Here is a 19,142-nt window from a genome sequence, read left to right as displayed (position 1 = left end):
AGTATACTTCTGTGGTGGTTTATGTACTATATAATGCACAACATGTTCTGCTAATCATGGATTAATCTCAAAAGTGACAAAGATGACCCTTATTTAATGAGGTTAAAAGACTTGGCAAAGATCACACGGCAGGCCTACGGTAAAGCTACAGACAGTTCTTGCCCACCTTACAGCAAGTCCTAAGCTTTAATCATTAAATAGCATGGTTTTAGCAAGGCTATAAATAGATGTCCTATTGCTGCTTTTGACTGAATATTTTTCTAAACATCCTGTTTCTGGGGACATTTTTCTATTTATAAATACTGTTTTGCCTTTGCGAGGATTATGCATTAGTATTTGCATTAGTAATGTGAAATATCTTAAATAAATGTGTATTGGAACAATGGAATATACCTGACAGAATTTCTGAGTATTCTCCTGATAAAGCTGAACTTACTCCTGATAAGTGGCAGCTAAGTCCTGCCCAGAAGGAAGGGGAGCCTACATTGTTTTGCTTTCAAGAAAACCCATGGAGTAAAGCCCAGGAAATTCATCCATCCCAGTTTCAGAACCAAGAACAGGGCAAGAATGGGTTTCCTCTCGACAGCACATGCACCATGAAGATTAGGGCATTGCAGATGTTTTATCCTCACATCTGTCAAAGGACATAAAACCCTCAAGAAGAAACAGGTAAGTGTTGAATGGGGTTTTGCCTCTGAGAGCTGATATGTAAAATGTAATGCCTTCTTTAAAGGAGAAACATAAAGAAAAAGAGACGCTGTGATGATGAGGCTTATTGAAATAATTCCGTCACGGTTTATAAAGCAAAAAACGGAATTGAGCTGCAAAGACTCAATGCTTAACAAAGCATTTCCCTGGCGCCCCACTTTAAATAACCCGAAAAGCAGCAAGCAGGCAGGTGACGGCACAACCTCCCCCCCCCCCCAAAATACCCCGGGCTTCGGAGGAAACGAGTGGGGATGTCCGGGGGTGAAGGGTCACGGCGGGCCAGGCCACCGGCGGGGGATGACCCGGGAAGGCGGCACCAAATCCCCTGAGCGGATTAGGAGCCGGGGGCAGGCCTAAGGAGGCGCCGGGAAGGGTTAAGGGGCAGCCCGGCAGCGGCGCGGCCCCCGCGGGCGGCTCGGGGCTAAGCCGGGAGCGGCTGGGAGCGGCCGCCGGGGGAGCGCCGGGGCCAGGCGGGGCCGGACCAGGTGGGACGGGGCGGGGGGCACGGGGGGCACGGGGGGCGAGGGGGGGATGGCCCGGCCGGGGAACCCTCCGCTCACACGGGGACGGGGCGAGGGGGCAGCCCGCAGCAGGCTGACCGCCGGCTGGTGTGAGTGTGCGCGGGGGGCGAGTGTGCACGGGGGTGTGCTGGTGAAGGCGGCTGTGCGTGTGCACAGGGCTGTGCGTGTGCACAGGGGTGTGCGTGTGCACAGGTGTGCGTGTGCACAGGGGTGTGCGTGTGCACAGGGGTGTGCGTGTGCACAGGTGTGCGTGTGCACAGGGCTGTGCGTGTGCACAGGTGTGCGTGTGCACAGGGCTGTGCGTGTGCACAGGGGTGTGCGTGTGCACAGGTGTGCGTGTGCACAAATGTGCAATTGCACAAGTGTGTGAGTGCACTTGCAAGTGAGCGCACTTGTGTGTGCATGGGTTGTGAGTGTGCACAGGTGTGTGACCACAGTTGCATGTGCGCACGCTGTACTTGCAGAAAACCCCGTGCCAAAAAATTGAGATCATAGCTGTTTCTAGATTAAAATGATGTTTATGGATTTATTCAACCTACTTTGTCCTAAATTGCCGGCAGCAGCCCCTTGCTGCACCTGCAGTAGCTCTTCGCTTTTGTTTCATTTAGAGCTTTTCTGATTTTAATATTTGCTAATTGCTTGGTTCTGTATTTGGCAAACCATTATTGTTTTAAAGTTATTTTTGTTGCGCTTGTAAAAACCCTGGTGGGGAGTGACTGATTTGTCAAATCAGTGCAGATCACGGGGTGACAGCCTGCAGACACAGGCAATGCAGTCCTTACAATATCATAGCTGATGGCAAACACGACTCGGGGCTGGGATCACGCTTGCCTGCTGGTCCTGGAATAACAACTCTTGTTCTTCCTCGCAAGGACGATGGCTGCTGTCGCAGAGCGCACCTTCATCGCCATCAAGCCTGACGGGGTCCAGCGGGGACTGGTGGGAGAGATCATCAAGCGGTTCGAGCAGAAGGGATTCAAACTGGTGGCCATGAAACTGATACACGTAAGCTGTCCTTAACTTGCACATCTCCTTTTCATAGAAACATCAGCCTGAAAATAAAGTAGCAGACAATAATGAGAAATAGACCGTTCAGAAAATTTAAACCTGGAATTTTGATAAGTCTTTGGCTATTTTGGAAAACTTCCAATTCTCAGCTCTGGCTAAATGCTTTAGACATGCTAAGTATGCTAATTTTAGTAACTTGATGTCCTTAGTCCGAAGAGAATATTCTTTTAGGTGCATCCTATGCCTAATAAATACCTCCGGATATCTTCAACGAATACCAGTTCACATACCTGTGTTAGCAAAAGGTCTTTTTTGAGTTCAGGTGTGGTTAAAACAAACAGCTCAAATTCATGTTTACTATAAATACTTAAAGGAAGTTGCTAGAAATGATGCATTTTGAGTTGTATGCGTGTTTTAGGATTGATAGTGCTCTGCAGTTAATCTATCTGATTTCAGTATGCTCTTAAGTTCTTAAAGGAAGCTTGTTGTTGTGGTGTTTTTTCTTTTCGCTTGATTTTTAATGCAGGCCTCTGAAGACCTTCTGAGAGAACACTACATTGATCTAAAAGACCGTCCGTTCTATGACGGTCTGGTGCAGTACATGCACTCTGGACCTGTTGTAGCTATGGTGAGTTCTTAAAAACAAAGCTTAGCTAAGAAAAATACACTGTTTAGTTGTCTTACCTGCAAATAAGCTCGTGGTACCTAATGAATACTAGTTTACTTTTGAAAGGATTAAAATAATCAAATAATATAGTTTGAAAGATGTACTTCTGACTTGTTTTTTTTTTATGTATCTTTTTATCACAATCTTTCTCTCCTTTGATCTTTTGAGTCAGTATGTTGAGGAAGAGGGCAGGGGGAAAGGGAGAGCTTAAGCTGAAACTTTGAGAAACAGTAAACCTGCACACAAAAAAACCACTGTGGAATGCCATGTATTAATCAAGTTGAGAAGTGATGATGAAATATTTTTACAATACTCTCACGTTAAAGTAACTTTGAAAATCTTGTTTAGTCTAATTTAATTAGAAGGAATTTTCCTTTTTTTTTTTTTTTTCCTTTAACAGTGTGTTTGTAAAATAGTTGAGCTGGAGGTTTAGATCTTCACAGAGCAGAGAGCTTTGGAAGGCTGTTTACCATACTGAGATTTAAAATAGTTCTCTTTCCATCCTTGGGGAGGAAAGGTATGTTGCAGAAGGGGGGGAAGGGCAGAACTGCACTAAATGCTTCAAGAATTTGACAGAGAAATTGGAAATAAAATATGACTTGCTATTAGGAATATAGGGATGGTGACTTGTGCTATGATGGACAGCACTGCATAATTCTGGAAGATGTTATTAATTCTTGCTACTTTGTCTACTGCTAAGATTTTATAATCTCAATGGATTTTTTTTTTTTTTTTACTAAGGTGTGGGAAGGTCTTAATGTGGTTAAAACTGGAAGGGTGATGCTGGGGGAAACTAATCCAGTGGATTCAAAGCCTGGCACTATTCGTGGTGACCTCTGTGTTCAAGTTGGAAGGTATATTTTGAAAGTACTGATTTAAACTGAAGCCCCTAAAGCTCCAGTGGTATGTCGTGATACACACAGGAAAAGTGCTCTAGTCTTCTTCATTTTACGCATGGAGCTGCCTTCCCCATGATAATGTAACAGGATCTAAAGGTGGAAGTAGAATTGCAGTCTTCCCATTGACAAAAATGATGAGCAAAGCTGTCATGGCCTACTCCATGTCTATTACTACTTTACAATTTCTTACAACTTCTTTCTGTAATGGAGACCACTTAACAATGAAGTTGACTTTGCTTTGCACTTGAGGATTGTATTAATTTTGTATCCAACCTTTTCTTTTTGTAGGAACATCATTCATGGAAGTGATTCTGTAGAAAGTGCTGAGACAGAGATCAATCTGTGGTTCACTCCTGAAGAACTGGTTGATTACAGAAGCTGTGCTCATGAATGGATCTATGAGTAGAACTGAGCCTATACCTTTTGATATCCTTACTATCTGTTATCAGTTATTTTAAAGTCCTTCATGTCAACTAGTAGAAACCTGTTTCAGAAACCTGTGATATACGCTGTTGTGCATATTAAATATAATCAGTGTTTGTTGCTGTTTTGGTTAAAAAGCTATCAACTTATGGATAGGATTGTATTTTTAAAAACTTTTTAGCTACGTATGGGAGTGAGAGAGGTGAGATTCAAACACAGAGAAGCAAAACATTCCTTGTTAATAATACAGAACGTATATTTTCTATCTGAAACACTCCCCAGTCAAAGAGGAGATTTTGGTAAGTACAAGCTAATGCAAATCTCTCAGAGTTGTTAAAGGTGCACCAGTTTGTTAAAATGTTAGTGGACAACCAGTGATATGTAAATATATTGATTGTGTGCTCAGATGTTGCGGGTTGAGCTTGATATCAAATCAAGTGAATCCCCATGCCTAAAGCGGGTGCAGAAAATCTGTTTTATTTCTCTTTCCAAAAGGTGCTGTGCCTGTACACAGAGCATGATAAAATAATAACTTTTCTCTACATTGACATGGTTTTATTTTTTTTCTGCACAGGATTTATTTAGCATTTTAAGGAAGGATTAATAGGCCAGGCTTTTTGAAATGCTCTTTTATGTGAAAAGAAGATTAATGTGAGAATGGATGAGCGTGATCCATTTTCAGTCACTGTACTGTAGCAGTCCTCTAACATTGCATAGAGGAACAATGGAGTGATGTTTGCTTTCCTGACCAAACAGCTGATAATTTAGCTCCATCTGTACTTCTACATCCATACTTCCTTAATAGCTGGAACTCCAAAGCAAGGAGCAAGGTGATTTTGGATAAGGTATTTCAGGAGTGACTCCAGCATTATTTATTTATTTATTTAATCATGTCAACAAATACATTCGTAATAATGCTAAACCTATTTCAGTAGAGGCATCTGCTTCCATCACAGAAAACAGCCTCTTGCTGAAATATTTTGCCACAAACACTCAACAGAGGTTTGGGATGTAGGAACAAAAAGTGCGTTGGAGTCAATGTAATGTATTTATTTACTTGTAACACTGTATTCATTAAAAGCAGGAGTTTTGTGAAACTAGTTGTTCAAACGCCTCTATTTTTGCCTACAGTGAGTTGTTGTTTCAAAGAGTAAACTGCAATAAATTTTGAATTTGATGCTTATGATATGTTATGAAGATACCCAACTCCTAAAACGAGATGCTCCAAAATAAAACATTTGCTATTTCTTAAGTTAAACAAAAGGTTTGTTCATTATATTGCCTTAGGGCTAATTAAGGAGTCTAAGGAGAGGGAACAAATTCCCTAACTACCAAACTGTAGATGAGGTTTGTAGCCTCTTTCCTAAAAATAGTTAGTGCTACAGAAGGTAAATAATTAAGGTAAAGGTTGTCAGAACAAAGGGAACACGTAACAAACCTGTGCACTGGAAGAGTAGTAGTCGTGAGTTCCGTTTTTGCCTGAAGGATTAGGTTTCTTTCTCTTGATTGCTTACGACAAAACAGAAATTTGGGATGAAATGTGGTTTACATGGAGGTGTGGGGGGTTGTCAGAAAGCTACTGATTAGTATTTCTAGTGCATTTAGACTGAGAGGAGGTGGAAGTCGGCCACCTCTCGGAAGAAATGCAGTATTCCTCATGCACATCTGAGCTGTCTGACTCAGCGTTTCCAGTTTCACTAATTTAAGTTGCCTGTCAATAAGAGACCGCATATGTACTGCAGAGGGTATTGCTTTCATGTTACAGCTGCAGTGGTGGTATCAAATTATACCTAGTTTAGGAAAAGAAAATGTAGTTTGTAAATAATATCAACTAGTAAGCACTATAAAAAGTAATAACGTTTTTCATAATTCTCATTAAGGTGCAGGTTTGGGAACTGTTAAGTTTTACACGTATGTTTTGACACTTTGCAGCTTCACCTTGTAATATCCTAGCAAAAGAAATATCCCAGGTAACTTCCCTGGGTTACAGCTGCCACGTCGCTTTTCTGTGGGAGACGTAGTGCCCAGGCGGCGCGAGGCATGCTGCTTCTGCTGAGCTAATTCGGCCACCATTTGATCGGAGACCGCAGGGTTGTCTGTGAAAACAGCAAAGCAAGGCCTCTTAGTAAAGAAAGGATTTAGCACGGTTCAACACCCTTAATTGTCTCACTTTTCACTGTGAAAAACACGCATTTTGATGCCTGGTGTTAGCCGCTGTTTACCACGCGTTCAATTTACAGCCCCATGCTCGTGTCAGCTCGGTTCTGCGCCCCTGGGGGGGGAAGAGTTGGGGCAGGAGGGGCAGCGGGAACCTTGAGGGGCTTCGAGGGCAGCTCTGGAGGAGGCCGGGTGCCTCCGGCTGGCACAGCGAGGCCCCGCCAGCTGCCTCCCTCCCGGGCGGGCGGCCAGGCGCTGAGGCAGCGCGGCCACCGCGAGGCCCGGCCGCTTCCCCTCAGCGGGCAGGGACTGGCGGCGGCAGGCGGCAGGCGCAGACGAGCCCCCAGCCCCGCCGGGCCCGCCCCTAAGCGCCGCGGGGCGGCCGTGTGGAGAGGAGGAGCCGCCCGCCCGCCTCCTCCTCCTCTTCCTGCGGCGGCTGCGGAGCGGGAGGCTGCGGGGAGGTAGGCGGCGGCCGGGCCCTCCGTCAGGGGAGGCCGGAGGGGGGGCGGGATGCGCCGTGCCGGCACCCGGCGCCTCACGGGGGGCTCGGGGGGGTTCGTCTCGCCTCGGCCCCGGTGGCGGCGGAGGGGAAGGGGATGAGGGACGGGAGCGGGCCCGGCGCCACGTGGGCCCGGGCGGGGCGGGCAGGGCGCCGCCATGGACGTGGGGCTGCCGGCTGCCGGCCGACCTTGAGCCGCCCCTCGGCACGGGGGTGTGTGTAAGTGCGGGGCTGTACGTGTGGGTGTGTTCGTGTCCCGCAGCGCCATGGCTGCCAACTGCGAGCGCACCTTCATCGCCATCAAGCCCGACGGCGTCCAGCGGGGGCTGGTGGGGGAGATCATCAAGCGCTTCGAGCAGAAGGGATTCCGCCTGGTCGCCATGAAGTTCGTGCACGTAAGTCCCCGCGCTGCCGGCTCGCTTCTAAATGCCTTCTTTCAGCTGCCAGAATAGGTAAAGGTGCAATTTTCCTATGCTATAATTTTCTTATGCTGCCGTTCTCATATTACAATGGGAATCTGGACAAGAGCTGGATGCCCGTCAGGCCGAGCCTTCTACCAGCCACGAACATCCGAGCTCTTTCTTCCCTTCCCTAAGGAAAGGGCTCTGCTAGCTTAAAGCAGCCCCAGTGAGCCGAAGTGACCTTGACTGAAAGGTTGTAGCCAACAACATCCATCAGACACCTTGCCCACAGCTTGTTGCCGAGGGTTACTGTAATGCACAAAAGTAATCTTGCCCACTTGAAACACTGAAGCCCCTAACCCCCCGCCCCCCATCCTGCACTCCTTTAATTTTACAGCAGGAACTCATCTCCTAACAGTAGTAACATCTTTTGTGTTATGGTATTTTGAAAGCAATATATTTAATGTTACATCTGCTCTTTTAAAGGCCTCTGAAGACCTTCTCAAACAACATTACATTGACCTGAAAGATCGACCATTCTACCCTGGTTTGGTTAAATACATGAACTCTGGACCTATTGTGGCGATGGTATGTGGCTTGTTTTTTTGGTTTTTTTTTTTTTGAAACTGCTTTCTTGAATATGTTTGTCCCACACTACAAATTATTTTAAAATAGTAAGATGTACTGATTGTTACAGGAACACTACAAAACTACTCAGTTCTGATACTAATACAATTAAGATGGTTTAGTGTAAGTTCTTTATTAAAAAGAAGGAAAATGTGCATGTTTACAATGCTCGTTAAAATACTTGAAAATTCTTGACAGCATTTCCGCCCAAAAGAACCTTCTATTGGGGGGGATGGAAGGGAGAGAAGTTTAGTTACTGCTTTCTTCCATAGATATCAATCTTCTGTGTCATTCTTTATGCTTTTCCCAGAACACTAAAACTGCCCTAGAAGCATCTCCTTCTATTGTGACTAGAACACATACATTTAACTACACATTCCTGCAAGTCTTTGGGTTGTTCATTTTCTAACAAAAGAGAAGTGTTTTAAGGTTGGCTTTACATATCAAGTACTTTTAAGGCTTGTTAAAGTGTCTCACTTAACTGGAATGACAATGCTGATAAACTGGAATTTCTTATTTAAAAAAAAAAATGTTTTTCCTAGATGTTTTTTCCCCCTTTTTAAACAAGCTAAGGAGAGAATCTAGACTTTTTTGAGATAAAACCCTTATTTCTTTACAAAATGTAAATTATTGCTAAATATTAATCTTTGAAATTTTGTGTAAGCAAGAATTAATAGGTTTGGTTTGTCTTGTCTTTTTCTTGTTTTTTGTCACTGAAGGTATGGGAAGGTCTCAACGTGGTTAAAACTGGTAGAGTAATGCTAGGGGAAACCAACCCAGCAGACTCAAAGCCTGGTACCATCCGTGGTGACTTCTGCATTCAAGTAGGAAGGTTTGTATGTTCAGTTTGTTATTGATAGAGATTAAACTTAATGGTGGTAGTCTTTTCTTCAAGAAAGTCAAATTACTGATAGATACGCTAGTCTGATTCTTTTTTATTTGCAGGTTGCATTTCATAACAGCTACTTAGGAAAATGGCTTGGTACAAAACACTTTATTTTTTGAAATATTCATCAGCTACTCATCAGAGCTTCATGTAAGATCAGTCAGTGGCATTGGCTGTTGTAGTCAAATAGCCCTAGTTGGCCCCTGCTAGGCTTAATTAGCTCTTAGAGTGGGGCTGTTTAAATACGGTAGCTGACATAGTAGCCCTGCAGCTCTTGGTGCTTCATCCAAGTTTTTCCATTTGGTGAACTACTAGGTTGCTAGACTTTTTTTCTCTCTCCTATGAAACAATGTTTGTCTTCTTCCACAGAAACATCATTCATGGCAGTGACTCGGTAGAAAGTGCTCAGAAGGAGATCAACCTGTGGTTTAAACCTGCAGAGCTCATTGACTTCAAGTCTTGTGCACATGACTGGATCTATGAGTGAAATGAGCTTCCACAAGGAATTGTGCCTTCTTAACGTGTCATCTCATTCCAGCTATTGATCTGGGAGCAATTATCACCACGGTTAGCTTAGTCATTTTTCAGCACTATCAAATAAAAGGATGATACAAACTAACTCCTTGTCGTGCATTTACTATGAAAGACTTGTCCTACTGAACTACTCAGTAAAGTGGAATGAATATTTCAGTATTTTCCCTGTGCAGAAGGTGGAGTGGTGTTAAAATACAGATTTCCCTATACAGGTATACGAGCATAAAACTTCAGTGACCGTTCACTGCAATGTTGCTTTGCAGGCTACTGAAATACCTTCAGTTGCAGTCCAAAGCCAACTTGCAGAGGGAAGGGGTGGGGGAGCTACTTCGAGCATGGAACTACACTGAAAAGAGTGACATTATCCCATGACACGATTTCTATCCCCTTGCACAACTATTTATATTAGCTGTGAAATACAAGGCCGAGTACTAAGACAAGGCCGAGTACTAAGCTTGCACTGTATTAGATGCTTATCTAGTACCCCCTTCCCCTTTAAGAAAACAACATACAGGAAGAGATTTTTAACATTTTTATTTTGTGTAAAAAAAAGGCAAATTTAGTGAATTATTTTCATCTTGTACACAAAGTTATAATTTTAATGCTTTTCACATCCATGCTGAAAATCTGCGGTATCATAAAAATGAAAGGAACATTAATTTCTCCAAAAGCATTTTTTTCACTTAGTTATGTACATTGCATGAGAAAGTTTTAATACTCTCTCATCGACCACACAAATTACCAAGAAAATAAAAGATTAAATTTGTACAGATATTGATTTATATATCAAATACATACAGAAATGATGTAAAAACCCCTATCTGTTTAATCTTGATTCCCGCCCCAACATTTTCCCGGGGGCCAGAGCTGATACCTTTTGTATAAATGGCTGTGGCTTTTTCTTTTAAATATGAAAATTAAAAGGAAGAAAAATTCAGTTTAAATCACAGTTTTTTTAAAATCCCTTCCCAATAAAGGATTGTTACCAAATATATTAGCACCATCGTACAAATATTGACGGGAGAGGGTATTCACATCACATAAAACAACAATCATAAAAAACAAACAAACACTGAAACCCGTGTTAGTATCCGTAGAACAAAGAATTGATAACTGCTTTAGCTTTCCTCAGATGCAGCAAGGAAACGGTTAAAGAGTTGTATTTAAAATAACAGATCAGCAGAAAGATTTTGAGCAACAGAAGGGCAGCTGCAAAGGTGCGTAACTTGTGCTACCTTATGGTTAAAAAAAAAAATCTGCTATGCCAAATAGTGAAGTTTGACCCCATTGAAGATTTCAGATGTCTAACACTGCTCTTCCGTTAGCCAAGTAACATGGCTTAAAGTGAAAATAAAAAAATACCTAGAGCCATGTTACTAACGAATGCTTTACAAATACAGTGAAGCCTGTACTATGGATACCATAGCCAATCTGTAACCCACTTTTTGGGGAATCCATTCTCAATACCCATAGAATTTTGCTCAGGCTTTCCTTAAGCCTATCCTGAGCAAATGACTTCAATTAATTCCTTACATGGTCTGCTTAGGACAGATTTCACTATACTTGACAAACAACATGGGTATATTCTGAATTCAGAAACAGAGGAGAGATTTCATCCATAAGTCTCAACAAGCAACTCCTAGCGAAGTCACCTGTATCTGAGAATGCAAGTCAACTCCTGTACTTTAGTGTTTTCATTAAAAGTATACCTGTTTTTAAAGAACATTATAAAGACTGACAGACTTCAAATCTGATTCTGTTATTCTTCCAACACAGGAAGTGTGTTCACGTTAAGTGCTATTTTTGCCTCTTCACATTTGAAGACTATAGCTCAAAAATCAGACGGGGAAACCAAGTTCTGAGTCTGGGCAATATACAGAAGTCCAAGGTTCCAGGTTTCCTGGCTTAGCAATATACCTTGCTCATTATAGCCCAAATTTTCACATTCACAACACAAATTAATGCAAGTTTTTCTACTGTATTCAGAAGCTATCGATGAGAGAAGAATGCAAGACTGTGCCAACCTCATTCCAGCTGTGACAATTTGCAAGTTGTCACATTAAAAAAATAAAACAAAAATAATAATCATAATAAAATTGAATAGTGATGTACTTACCAAACCAAATCAATGCTTGCAGAACTGGATTTTACAGCAGAATAAATGGAGAGCACAGGAAAATAAAAATCAAGGCTCACCAAAGTGTCATTAACAATGGTCTCTAATCCTACTTCTCCAATCCAGGCTGTTTAAAAGAAATGTCACATGTGGGTCAGAATCTGAGAGAACGTATTTGAAGTCTACCAACCGTGATAAAGTCCCTTCACTGTGGCTATTTTAGAGAGCAAAAGTGTCTTTACCACCTGAAGTTACAGAAACTTAATAGTCTGATAACCAGATTCTGTTAATGTAATAAGCTGTTAAAAGGGGGTCAGTATTAAAGAAATTTCACTAGTAAGGGAGAAGAAAATTCCAGACATTCCTACGCTATACGGGACGTTTTAAAATTCCAGTAGTAAATACAAAACTTTACATACTTAACCCCTCTTGCATAGAATGAGGTAAACCTGTGCATATTACCAATACTATGTACCCAAAGTTAGAGCAATATTTTAGAAAATAATCAAATTGCTGGTTTTCAACTTTCTATGCACTTTTTTTTTTAAATTCAAACAACAATATACAAAAAAATGGTCTCCTGGGGCTCTGTGGGTTGATATCCTTAAAGCATTTCTTAGACTGTAGGAACAAAAAAGTTATTTTTTTTTAAGCCCTAACTTATAGTCAAGAGTCAGATGATCATTGTACTGCTCTGAAGGGGACCTACTAAGACCCAGAAGCACTTATAGAACATATGCAATTAATTCCTGAGAGTTTAGTTAATGAACCTTACTGGTAAAAGCTAAAGCTCTTGATGCACATTTTTCCAGTCACAGCTCTGCAGGGCTGATAAATAACTTTACTAATCAACTCCATAAATGAAGCCATCTAAATAAACATACAAAGTTTAAAAATATGGAAAGAAAATCCAAATAATTAAGAGTTCACGCAAAAGTACTTTGTATTTTACTATTAGTCATTTTCACCCTTCTGCATGACATTTGCCTTTAAAACCGCTGGACAGTTAAACAGGTGGGGTTAATGGGATACTTGACACAAAGATTCCAGGCAATAAACAAATCCAGTTTGTGAATTACATGCTAGATTGTATATTATTTATATACTTTTCAAATCTCAACTTCCACATTACACTGCTGCAGCAAGAAAGGAACACTGCAGGCTGTGCACGAGTGAACTTTTTTTTTTTTTAAATTTGCAATGCTTGGCTCATTTTAGCTCAACTGAAATCACATGGAACATCAGTTTTGAATGTTCAGAAATAAATATTTAAGATGGCAAGGAAACATCTAGGTCTTTCTGAATGGAAAAAAAAATAATCAGAAGAATACTCTGAAGTTCCTTCCCACTCCCAAGGGAAGGCATGAGTTACTAAGTAAGTTTCTTTAGCCTAAATTCAGACTAAACTTAATCTTCCAAATGTGGGAATTTTCTGAAGTTCCAGTTTGGCGTAGGGCTCTGTAAACAGTTGCTGGAGCATTCCAAGACTACACACATCCACGTACAGACAGAAGCTTTATAGTCCCAATCCAATGCCCACTGCAGTCACTGAAGACAAGGCTACTGATATTAATGGGCACTGATTCAGACCCTAAGGAACTTTTTAAAATTACAAAACGTCTTATATAAAAAAAAGCATTTAAAACTAAATAAAAACATCTTGAAAAGTTAAAAACCTCCTTCACGTGATGGCTCCATTGCAACTGGGGCTACTCACTGAGTAGAGCTTTACAGGACTATCTTCCATGTACAATTTATGCCTCTAAATCAGAGCTTAAATGCCTTATTTTCACCATAAGAAAACAGAGGCGTGACCAGTGCAGTTCGCAAGAGTCTGTAAGTCTCCCAACTTGTACCAAAAAGGTTCATTTGTCATGACAGTTCATCTGTACTTGCAACTATATCTTCCTCCAACCGCTTCCCACAATCGTGCTAATTAAACTTTAATCTTACCAAAAAAATTAGATTTTCAGTTCTTGTTAACAATGCACAATAAATCTGAACTTGAAAATATTACAAAATTCTTTCAAAAGCTTCAAATACAACACAAAAGTGTCCATTCTTGTTTTTAATAAATTGAAAAATCTTTTTTTCACTAAAATAGTTTCCCCGCCCTTCCAAAAAATTCTGAACTGAGTCTAACTCATCTACAGTTAGCAAAGTGCCCCAGGTACAGTCATCCAAACTGTACCATCAAAGTGGGAACGAGATCAGTCAGTCTTGGAGAAAGGCTCTTTTCCTATCACCAATACTCTGCTCCTCACTTTTCTGAGCTGCCTTATGGTTCTTGTTTAATGTAGTAACTGGCAGATCCGTTGCTTTCCTGATCTGATGCTCCTTGAAGGAAGCTATATTCTTCTCCATCTAGCAACTCCTCCTTCAGCTGCAATGAAGACACTAAAAACAAAAGACGAACATTAAAGATCTGTAACATTCAAAAGAAGTACAACTTTATCTTAAATTTACTTAATATAATTTAAATTGGGAACAGACTCAAGATTTCCCATTTTCTTACATTCTGCATTTTAGCAGTTGTTCTTTTAACATGCAATATCCCACGGAAAACAGATCCTTTCTGACCTTACACTGAACCTTAAGTTATGCTCTAATATTAATATATCTGAATGAGCAATTTACAATAATACATTCTCTATATAATTTTTCTTCCAAGAATTTACTATTTTAAAACTGTGGTTTAAGAGGGCAACAAAATGTTGCTAAGAAGAACTCTTTTTTTTACTGCTTACTTTTTTGTTTACTGTCTACTTCCAATTTAGTCTTTAGCCTAGTTACAATGAACTACTTGCCATTTACAATCTCTGAATCACATTACTTGCCTGATTACTGTAAGCAGTCTACACAAGACACGAAAAAACATTGATAAAGATTTCTCAATATCTCATTAAATTTTTAAGATCCCAGGTTTCATTCAAGACATTTTTAGTAGTTGTAATCTTCTCCCCTTTCTTTTGTATAAAGAAAATAGAAATGAGATCTGAGACACAGAAAGAACAATGTTATGAATAGCAATAATGTCACAATTACTTCTCCAGTTTCATTAATGGGCAGTGGTAATTATCGAAATATGAGCACAATGAAAAGAACACTGAAAACAAAGTATGCCAGTACTTTCATTAAAGGTGCAGTACCCACATTAAAGGGTTGATTATACAATAAAAAATGATTTGCTGTGACCAAATGAATGAGAAGACTACTAAAGTTTATGATTACTGAATATAAAGTTTATATGCACATCGATGTATCTTGAAATGCAGAAATATTATGCAGTGAAGCTAAAAATAAATTCCATAACCTCTTACTATTTGTAGCCCTGCTATAACTTACAAGCCATTTGATAATTCTTTTATTATTTTTCTATGTCATCTTCCATATTGGAAACACTCGTGCTAAATAAAAATAAAATTTGAAAATGAAGATATTAAAAAAAGTCCAGAAGTTGCAGCATAATGCAAGCTCTCCTCATTTATTTAACAGATGCCCTCTCACCACCTATATAGCCCAAAATCTCTTGCCTTAAAAGACTAACAAACAAAACCAACAACACTTCTCCCTGCATTATGTCCAGCTCTCATCAAGAGCTCTGGTCTGTGGAGACAACAAAAGTGCTGTTTAAATTGCAAGACACACAATTGTATACTTGGGTATGCTGCTAGTACCTTAAGCAAAGGCTACACCCAAAACATCAATACAGCATGGAGCGATGGTCTATCTGTACACAAGAAATAGGGCGAGTCTCTCAGAGCAGTCTCCTCCAAAACACTGGCTACTGGCTCTTTTTAAAGTGAAGCTGTTCTACAATTGCATTTCAGTGCTTAAGGATCATTTCATATGACTCAAAGAGACAAAGTACTCATCTACATTCTAAAGAAGCAGCACAACTTTGCTAGAGAACAAAAGCACTTTGTACTGTAAATGAGATAAAGTACTACTGAAACCTTCTCCAACATGTGGCAGTAGGAAAGGGGAAAAAGACATTTAGCGAATCTTACCAAATTCTCTGATAGACAAGAAGTTTTACAGTAGGTATCTGTCTTGTCAGTAATCTTCCACTATTTTCATTCAAAGCCATATAGGTATTTCCTGCAAAGCGCCTACATCCTAGCTATGGCTACTAAAACATAAGGCAGTGTTAAATGTTACAGAATAGATATGCAATTTATTAATTATGGCTAACCTCAAATGTGTTTTGAGCTTACATGTTGTTGGGGTATACCTCCCTCTTCCCCAGACTTAAAAGGTGTGGTCCTTCTGGTTTCTATTTAAACACCTTTGGTCTACAACAAGGCTACACCACAAAACTCATTTTGTCTCAACACTTCAAAATTCAGAACTTTGGCATCTGAAAAATTCCTGAAGATGTTAACGGAAAGCATCAGGTCCCCAAACCCAAAGAACACCAGGGTTTTGTAGGAATTCAGAGATCTAATGACACACAAAACTCAGCCTGTGCACATCTGTGCACTAAATAAACACTTGAGCTGTAGATTTGCAGTAAGAGAAGACAAGTTGTGCAAAAACACAATCCAGAAATCCTCTCTCCTACACCAGGCTTACAGCACCCTTGATGCAAAAGAGAAAAGAGACATTTCTTTTTATTTCAGCTTGCTACTCTGGTGTACGTCAGTTACTGAAAAACATTGAGGTGTACACAGAAGGGAGTCGAGATTTGTCCTCCGAGCCTCGAAAAGGCATGTGGGTTATAGCGTCCCATTCCACAGAAAGATACCACATGGACAAAGGAACTGTTCTGGATGTACTCTGCAGTCAACGAAAAGTGGCAACACTGCAGCATAATCAGACTAAAGGAAGTTTTAGAAACAGTAAATCAAGGAAATTCGAAGCTATATGTATTAACCTGGCAACTGTCCTGCACATAGAGCACAATCTGGTTTGTCTGATGAATTATACCGCTGCACTGTATTAGTTAGCGATAATTAGTGTATCTGCTATACTTCCATACATATTAAGAAAAGATGAGAGGAATAACTACCAGATCTTGTACAGTAATCTATAATCAAAAGATTGATTACATTACACAAGCTATCCTTAAATAAGCTCAAAATTTTAATATGCTTCCTCAATATCACTGATGATTTTAGTGTTTTTCTCTGCTCACTCATATAGATGCATAATTATACCATTGATATTTCAACCAAACAGATTTTATAGCAAAAAGAGGGAAAAAGACTCATCTTAAAGGACAAACTCATTTCAGATATAATCCCTATATCAGTAACTCAAAAAACGTCAACTAACATCTCCACTCTATGCATCTTTTCTCAGATAACTGTCTTTTTCTGACACAGAGGCAAAAATCACTCCTCATCTACTACGTACTGCTATTTTCTCTACAAAAGATGATGCACACTAACTTCCTGCTGTCAAATATTCCCAAAACACACTGCCATTCAGTTAAGTTTAACGCAATGCACTTCTGTATTTTAAAACTTTGCAGAGCTCCTCTGTGCCTCAATAACCTTCAGTTGGACTGCTATGAAATTCTCAAACAATTAGAGTACTTCTTTCCTATGATTAATTCAGTGATGTGGTGCATCAGTGAGAATGAAAAGCTCTCTAAGGGTGGGGTGGGGGAATTAAAAATAAAAACAAAATTTAAAAAAAGAAAGAGAAAAAAAATATCGATGAGTCAGCATGTTCCATGCTAGCCCATGCTCAGTTCCCCACCCTGTCCATCACTTCCCTCTGCAGTAAGCAAGGCTGACATGTCTAGTTACCTGTTTTGAGGCTGGGACTGAAATCTTGGCTAGTCCTTGGAGGCCGGAAGGCCTCCGGGGCTGTCTGTGCAGGAAAGGTTCGATATGGAGGAGGAGTCAACTCGTCATCACCAGAGAAGCTCCTCCGCACCCCACCTGCCATGGGTAGGCTGGACAAACTGACAGGTTTCTTCCCAACTGGTATCTTCCTCTCTAAACATCAAGTCAAACTAAAATAAACGCTTGGGTTAAAGTGCATTAGGTAACTCAGACTCTTCAACTGAGAAATGCCTCTGCTTCATATTCACAGATTCTGGAAAACAAGGGCCTTCATATACAATGGTACCATTCCCTTATTAGTGGGAATATTCTTCCATTTCTCAACCACCACATTTTTACTTACTGAATTCTAGAGACTGCTTGGTAGGACTCTAAGCACATCACCTTAACAACGAAATACAACTGCTGTAAATTCCTACTGCTGCAGCTACACCACACAGTCACAGTACAATCCTCTGGTCAGACACCCAAGTCATACAGTTTGAAACTGTAGTTGTTTGTGTGTGTGTACCTAGCAGAGATAGGAAATATGGTTCTTGGGAAATAAATCCAGTCGAGACAAGATTTATCCTCTCCTAAAGCCTAGGTTTAAAAACATATACTCATGATTACTTTAGAATGATGCTTACCATTTTTATAGTGCCTTACAAGCATTGATGAGCATTTTTGTGTTTAGAAAATTTCTTCTAAAATTCCTTCAAATTATTAAGCGTTGCTTTCATGAAAAAATGTTACGAAACCATTTTCCATGCCAGTTGTGAATCTGTTCCTCCTATGTTACCTAGGAGACACTCTGATTCCGTGACTGAGGAAACCTCTCATTACAATATCAGGGATGCAAACACTTTAATACATCATCTCCACTACTTTCAGCTATATCAAAATTATGGTTGGTAATGCTTAAGTATTCTCAGCACTGTCAAATAAAGACCATATCATTAACAAAAGCCTAGCCCTTAGAGTAAAAAGGTAATGAGACTATGCATAAGCTCAAGGTATCACACATACATTTTTCTTACTAGAAGACTTCAGTGTGGGGACCCCAACTGAGCTTTTTAGATAGCAGGAAGTTGGAACAGGCATAACTCAGTTTAGCTTCAGGTCCTACTCAGGTATCTTTTTTTTTTCCTGTCCCAGTCCAAGGGCCTCTTCCCTTATAGCTAGATCTGTGATGGAACAAAAATCAGTGGATGCAGCTTATTTCAATACATCATCTACTGGTCAAAGATTTAAAGATCTGAAATAAGGGAGGTTGGTGACAGGTGATTTCTTATTTTAGCTCAAACTTGTCTGACGATTTTTTTTTCCAGTAACCTCAAGATTAATTGATTCCCTGAAAAAAATATTTAATAACTATTCTGATTTAAACCAAATTACTTTAAGATACATCAGCAGCTGTCTATAGACCCACTGTTCCATGTTTTATACGAGGATTTTCTCAGAGGCAGTTAGTTCACCTTGTACTTTACAATTGAGCGTTTGAACTATATGAGAGCCTTTTCTCCCTCACTGTGTTTAAAGCTGTATTTTTATGAAATTTTACCTTACCTTATTTTCCTCTCACACCTATTCTTTATCTAGGACCAGTGGCCAAAGGCACTTGATAATCCTTAGAAATCCACCTTTGGAAGTCTCTGATGACAGCACTGGCAGTATCATGGAAATCATCAAAATTCATACTTTGAGATAAGACTGGCCAGAAGTTAGAAAGACCACAAAAGAAAGCAGCTGTACTTCACATATATAGAATAGCATAGTTCAGATTTCAACAGCCTCTGTATTATAAGGTCAGTTTTAAAGGGATGGGGGAAAACGGTTCTGTCTTTCAGACTTCAAATTTTAGTTCTATTCTTGAATGAACTCAAGTCTCAGAGCAACAAAATTCTCTGGAAATAAGCCTA

General features: G+C 40.3%; 3 protein-coding genes across 16 annotated transcripts in view; 2 read left to right on the top strand and 1 right to left on the bottom strand.

Moving 5' to 3' along the window:
• Positions 1 to 314: 314 nt before the first annotated feature.
• On the top strand, positions 315 to 5,489 carry LOC308179774 (nucleoside diphosphate kinase-like). Of its 4 annotated transcripts, none has more exons than XM_080560460.1 (5): positions 315 to 669; positions 2,102 to 2,234; positions 2,764 to 2,865; positions 3,646 to 3,758; positions 4,092 to 5,489. In XM_080560460.1, the coding sequence occupies exons 2-5, from the start codon at positions 2,106 to 2,108 to the stop codon at positions 4,207 to 4,209; spliced, it is 462 nt and encodes a 153-aa protein (XP_080416586.1). In that variant the 5' UTR covers positions 315 to 669; positions 2,102 to 2,105; the 3' UTR covers positions 4,210 to 5,489. The 4 variants fall into 4 exon arrangements, with proteins under 4 accessions (XP_080416586.1, XP_080416588.1, XP_080416585.1 ...); XM_080560459.1 differs by lacking the exon at positions 315 to 669 and adding an exon at positions 986 to 1,193; XM_080560461.1 differs by lacking the exon at positions 315 to 669 and adding an exon at positions 1,202 to 1,318.
• A 1,141-nt stretch (positions 5,490 to 6,630) lies between these two features.
• Positions 6,631 to 9,415, top strand: LOC308179770 (nucleoside diphosphate kinase). Its single transcript, XM_080560454.1, has 5 exons — positions 6,631 to 6,844; positions 7,145 to 7,277; positions 7,770 to 7,871; positions 8,630 to 8,742; positions 9,166 to 9,415. Exons 2-5 carry the CDS (start codon positions 7,149 to 7,151, stop codon positions 9,281 to 9,283), a joined length of 462 nt encoding a protein of 153 aa, XP_080416580.1. The 5' UTR covers positions 6,631 to 6,844; positions 7,145 to 7,148; the 3' UTR covers positions 9,284 to 9,415.
• A 432-nt stretch (positions 9,416 to 9,847) lies between these two features.
• Positions 9,848 to 19,142, bottom strand: part of MBTD1 (mbt domain containing 1) — a 35,343-nt gene continuing 26,048 nt past the window's right edge. For 8 of the 11 annotated variants that reach the window (XR_013940510.1, XM_080560401.1, XM_080560402.1 and 5 more), the window contains 2 exons: positions 17,203 to 17,394; positions 9,848 to 13,843 (listed from right to left, as the gene is read on the bottom strand). Coding sequence is in view for 10 of the 11 variants with exons in the window: in XM_080560401.1 (XP_080416527.1) it covers positions 13,725 to 13,843; positions 17,203 to 17,394 (311 nt within the window). In the remaining variant the exon portion in view is untranslated. The remainder of the gene's footprint in view (positions 13,844 to 17,202; positions 17,395 to 19,142) is intronic. The other 3 variants (XM_080560403.1, XM_080560396.1, XM_080560404.1) reach the window with 1 other exon arrangement.

The sequence above is a fragment of the Anser brachyrhynchus genome, assembly GCF_964034855.1.
Source record: "Anser brachyrhynchus genome assembly, chromosome: 18".
Classification (NCBI taxonomy): Eukaryota; Metazoa; Chordata; class Aves; order Anseriformes; family Anatidae; genus Anser; species Anser brachyrhynchus.
The sequence above is the reverse complement of the archived record's forward strand: the minus strand, read 5'-3'. Positions and strand labels throughout refer to the sequence as shown.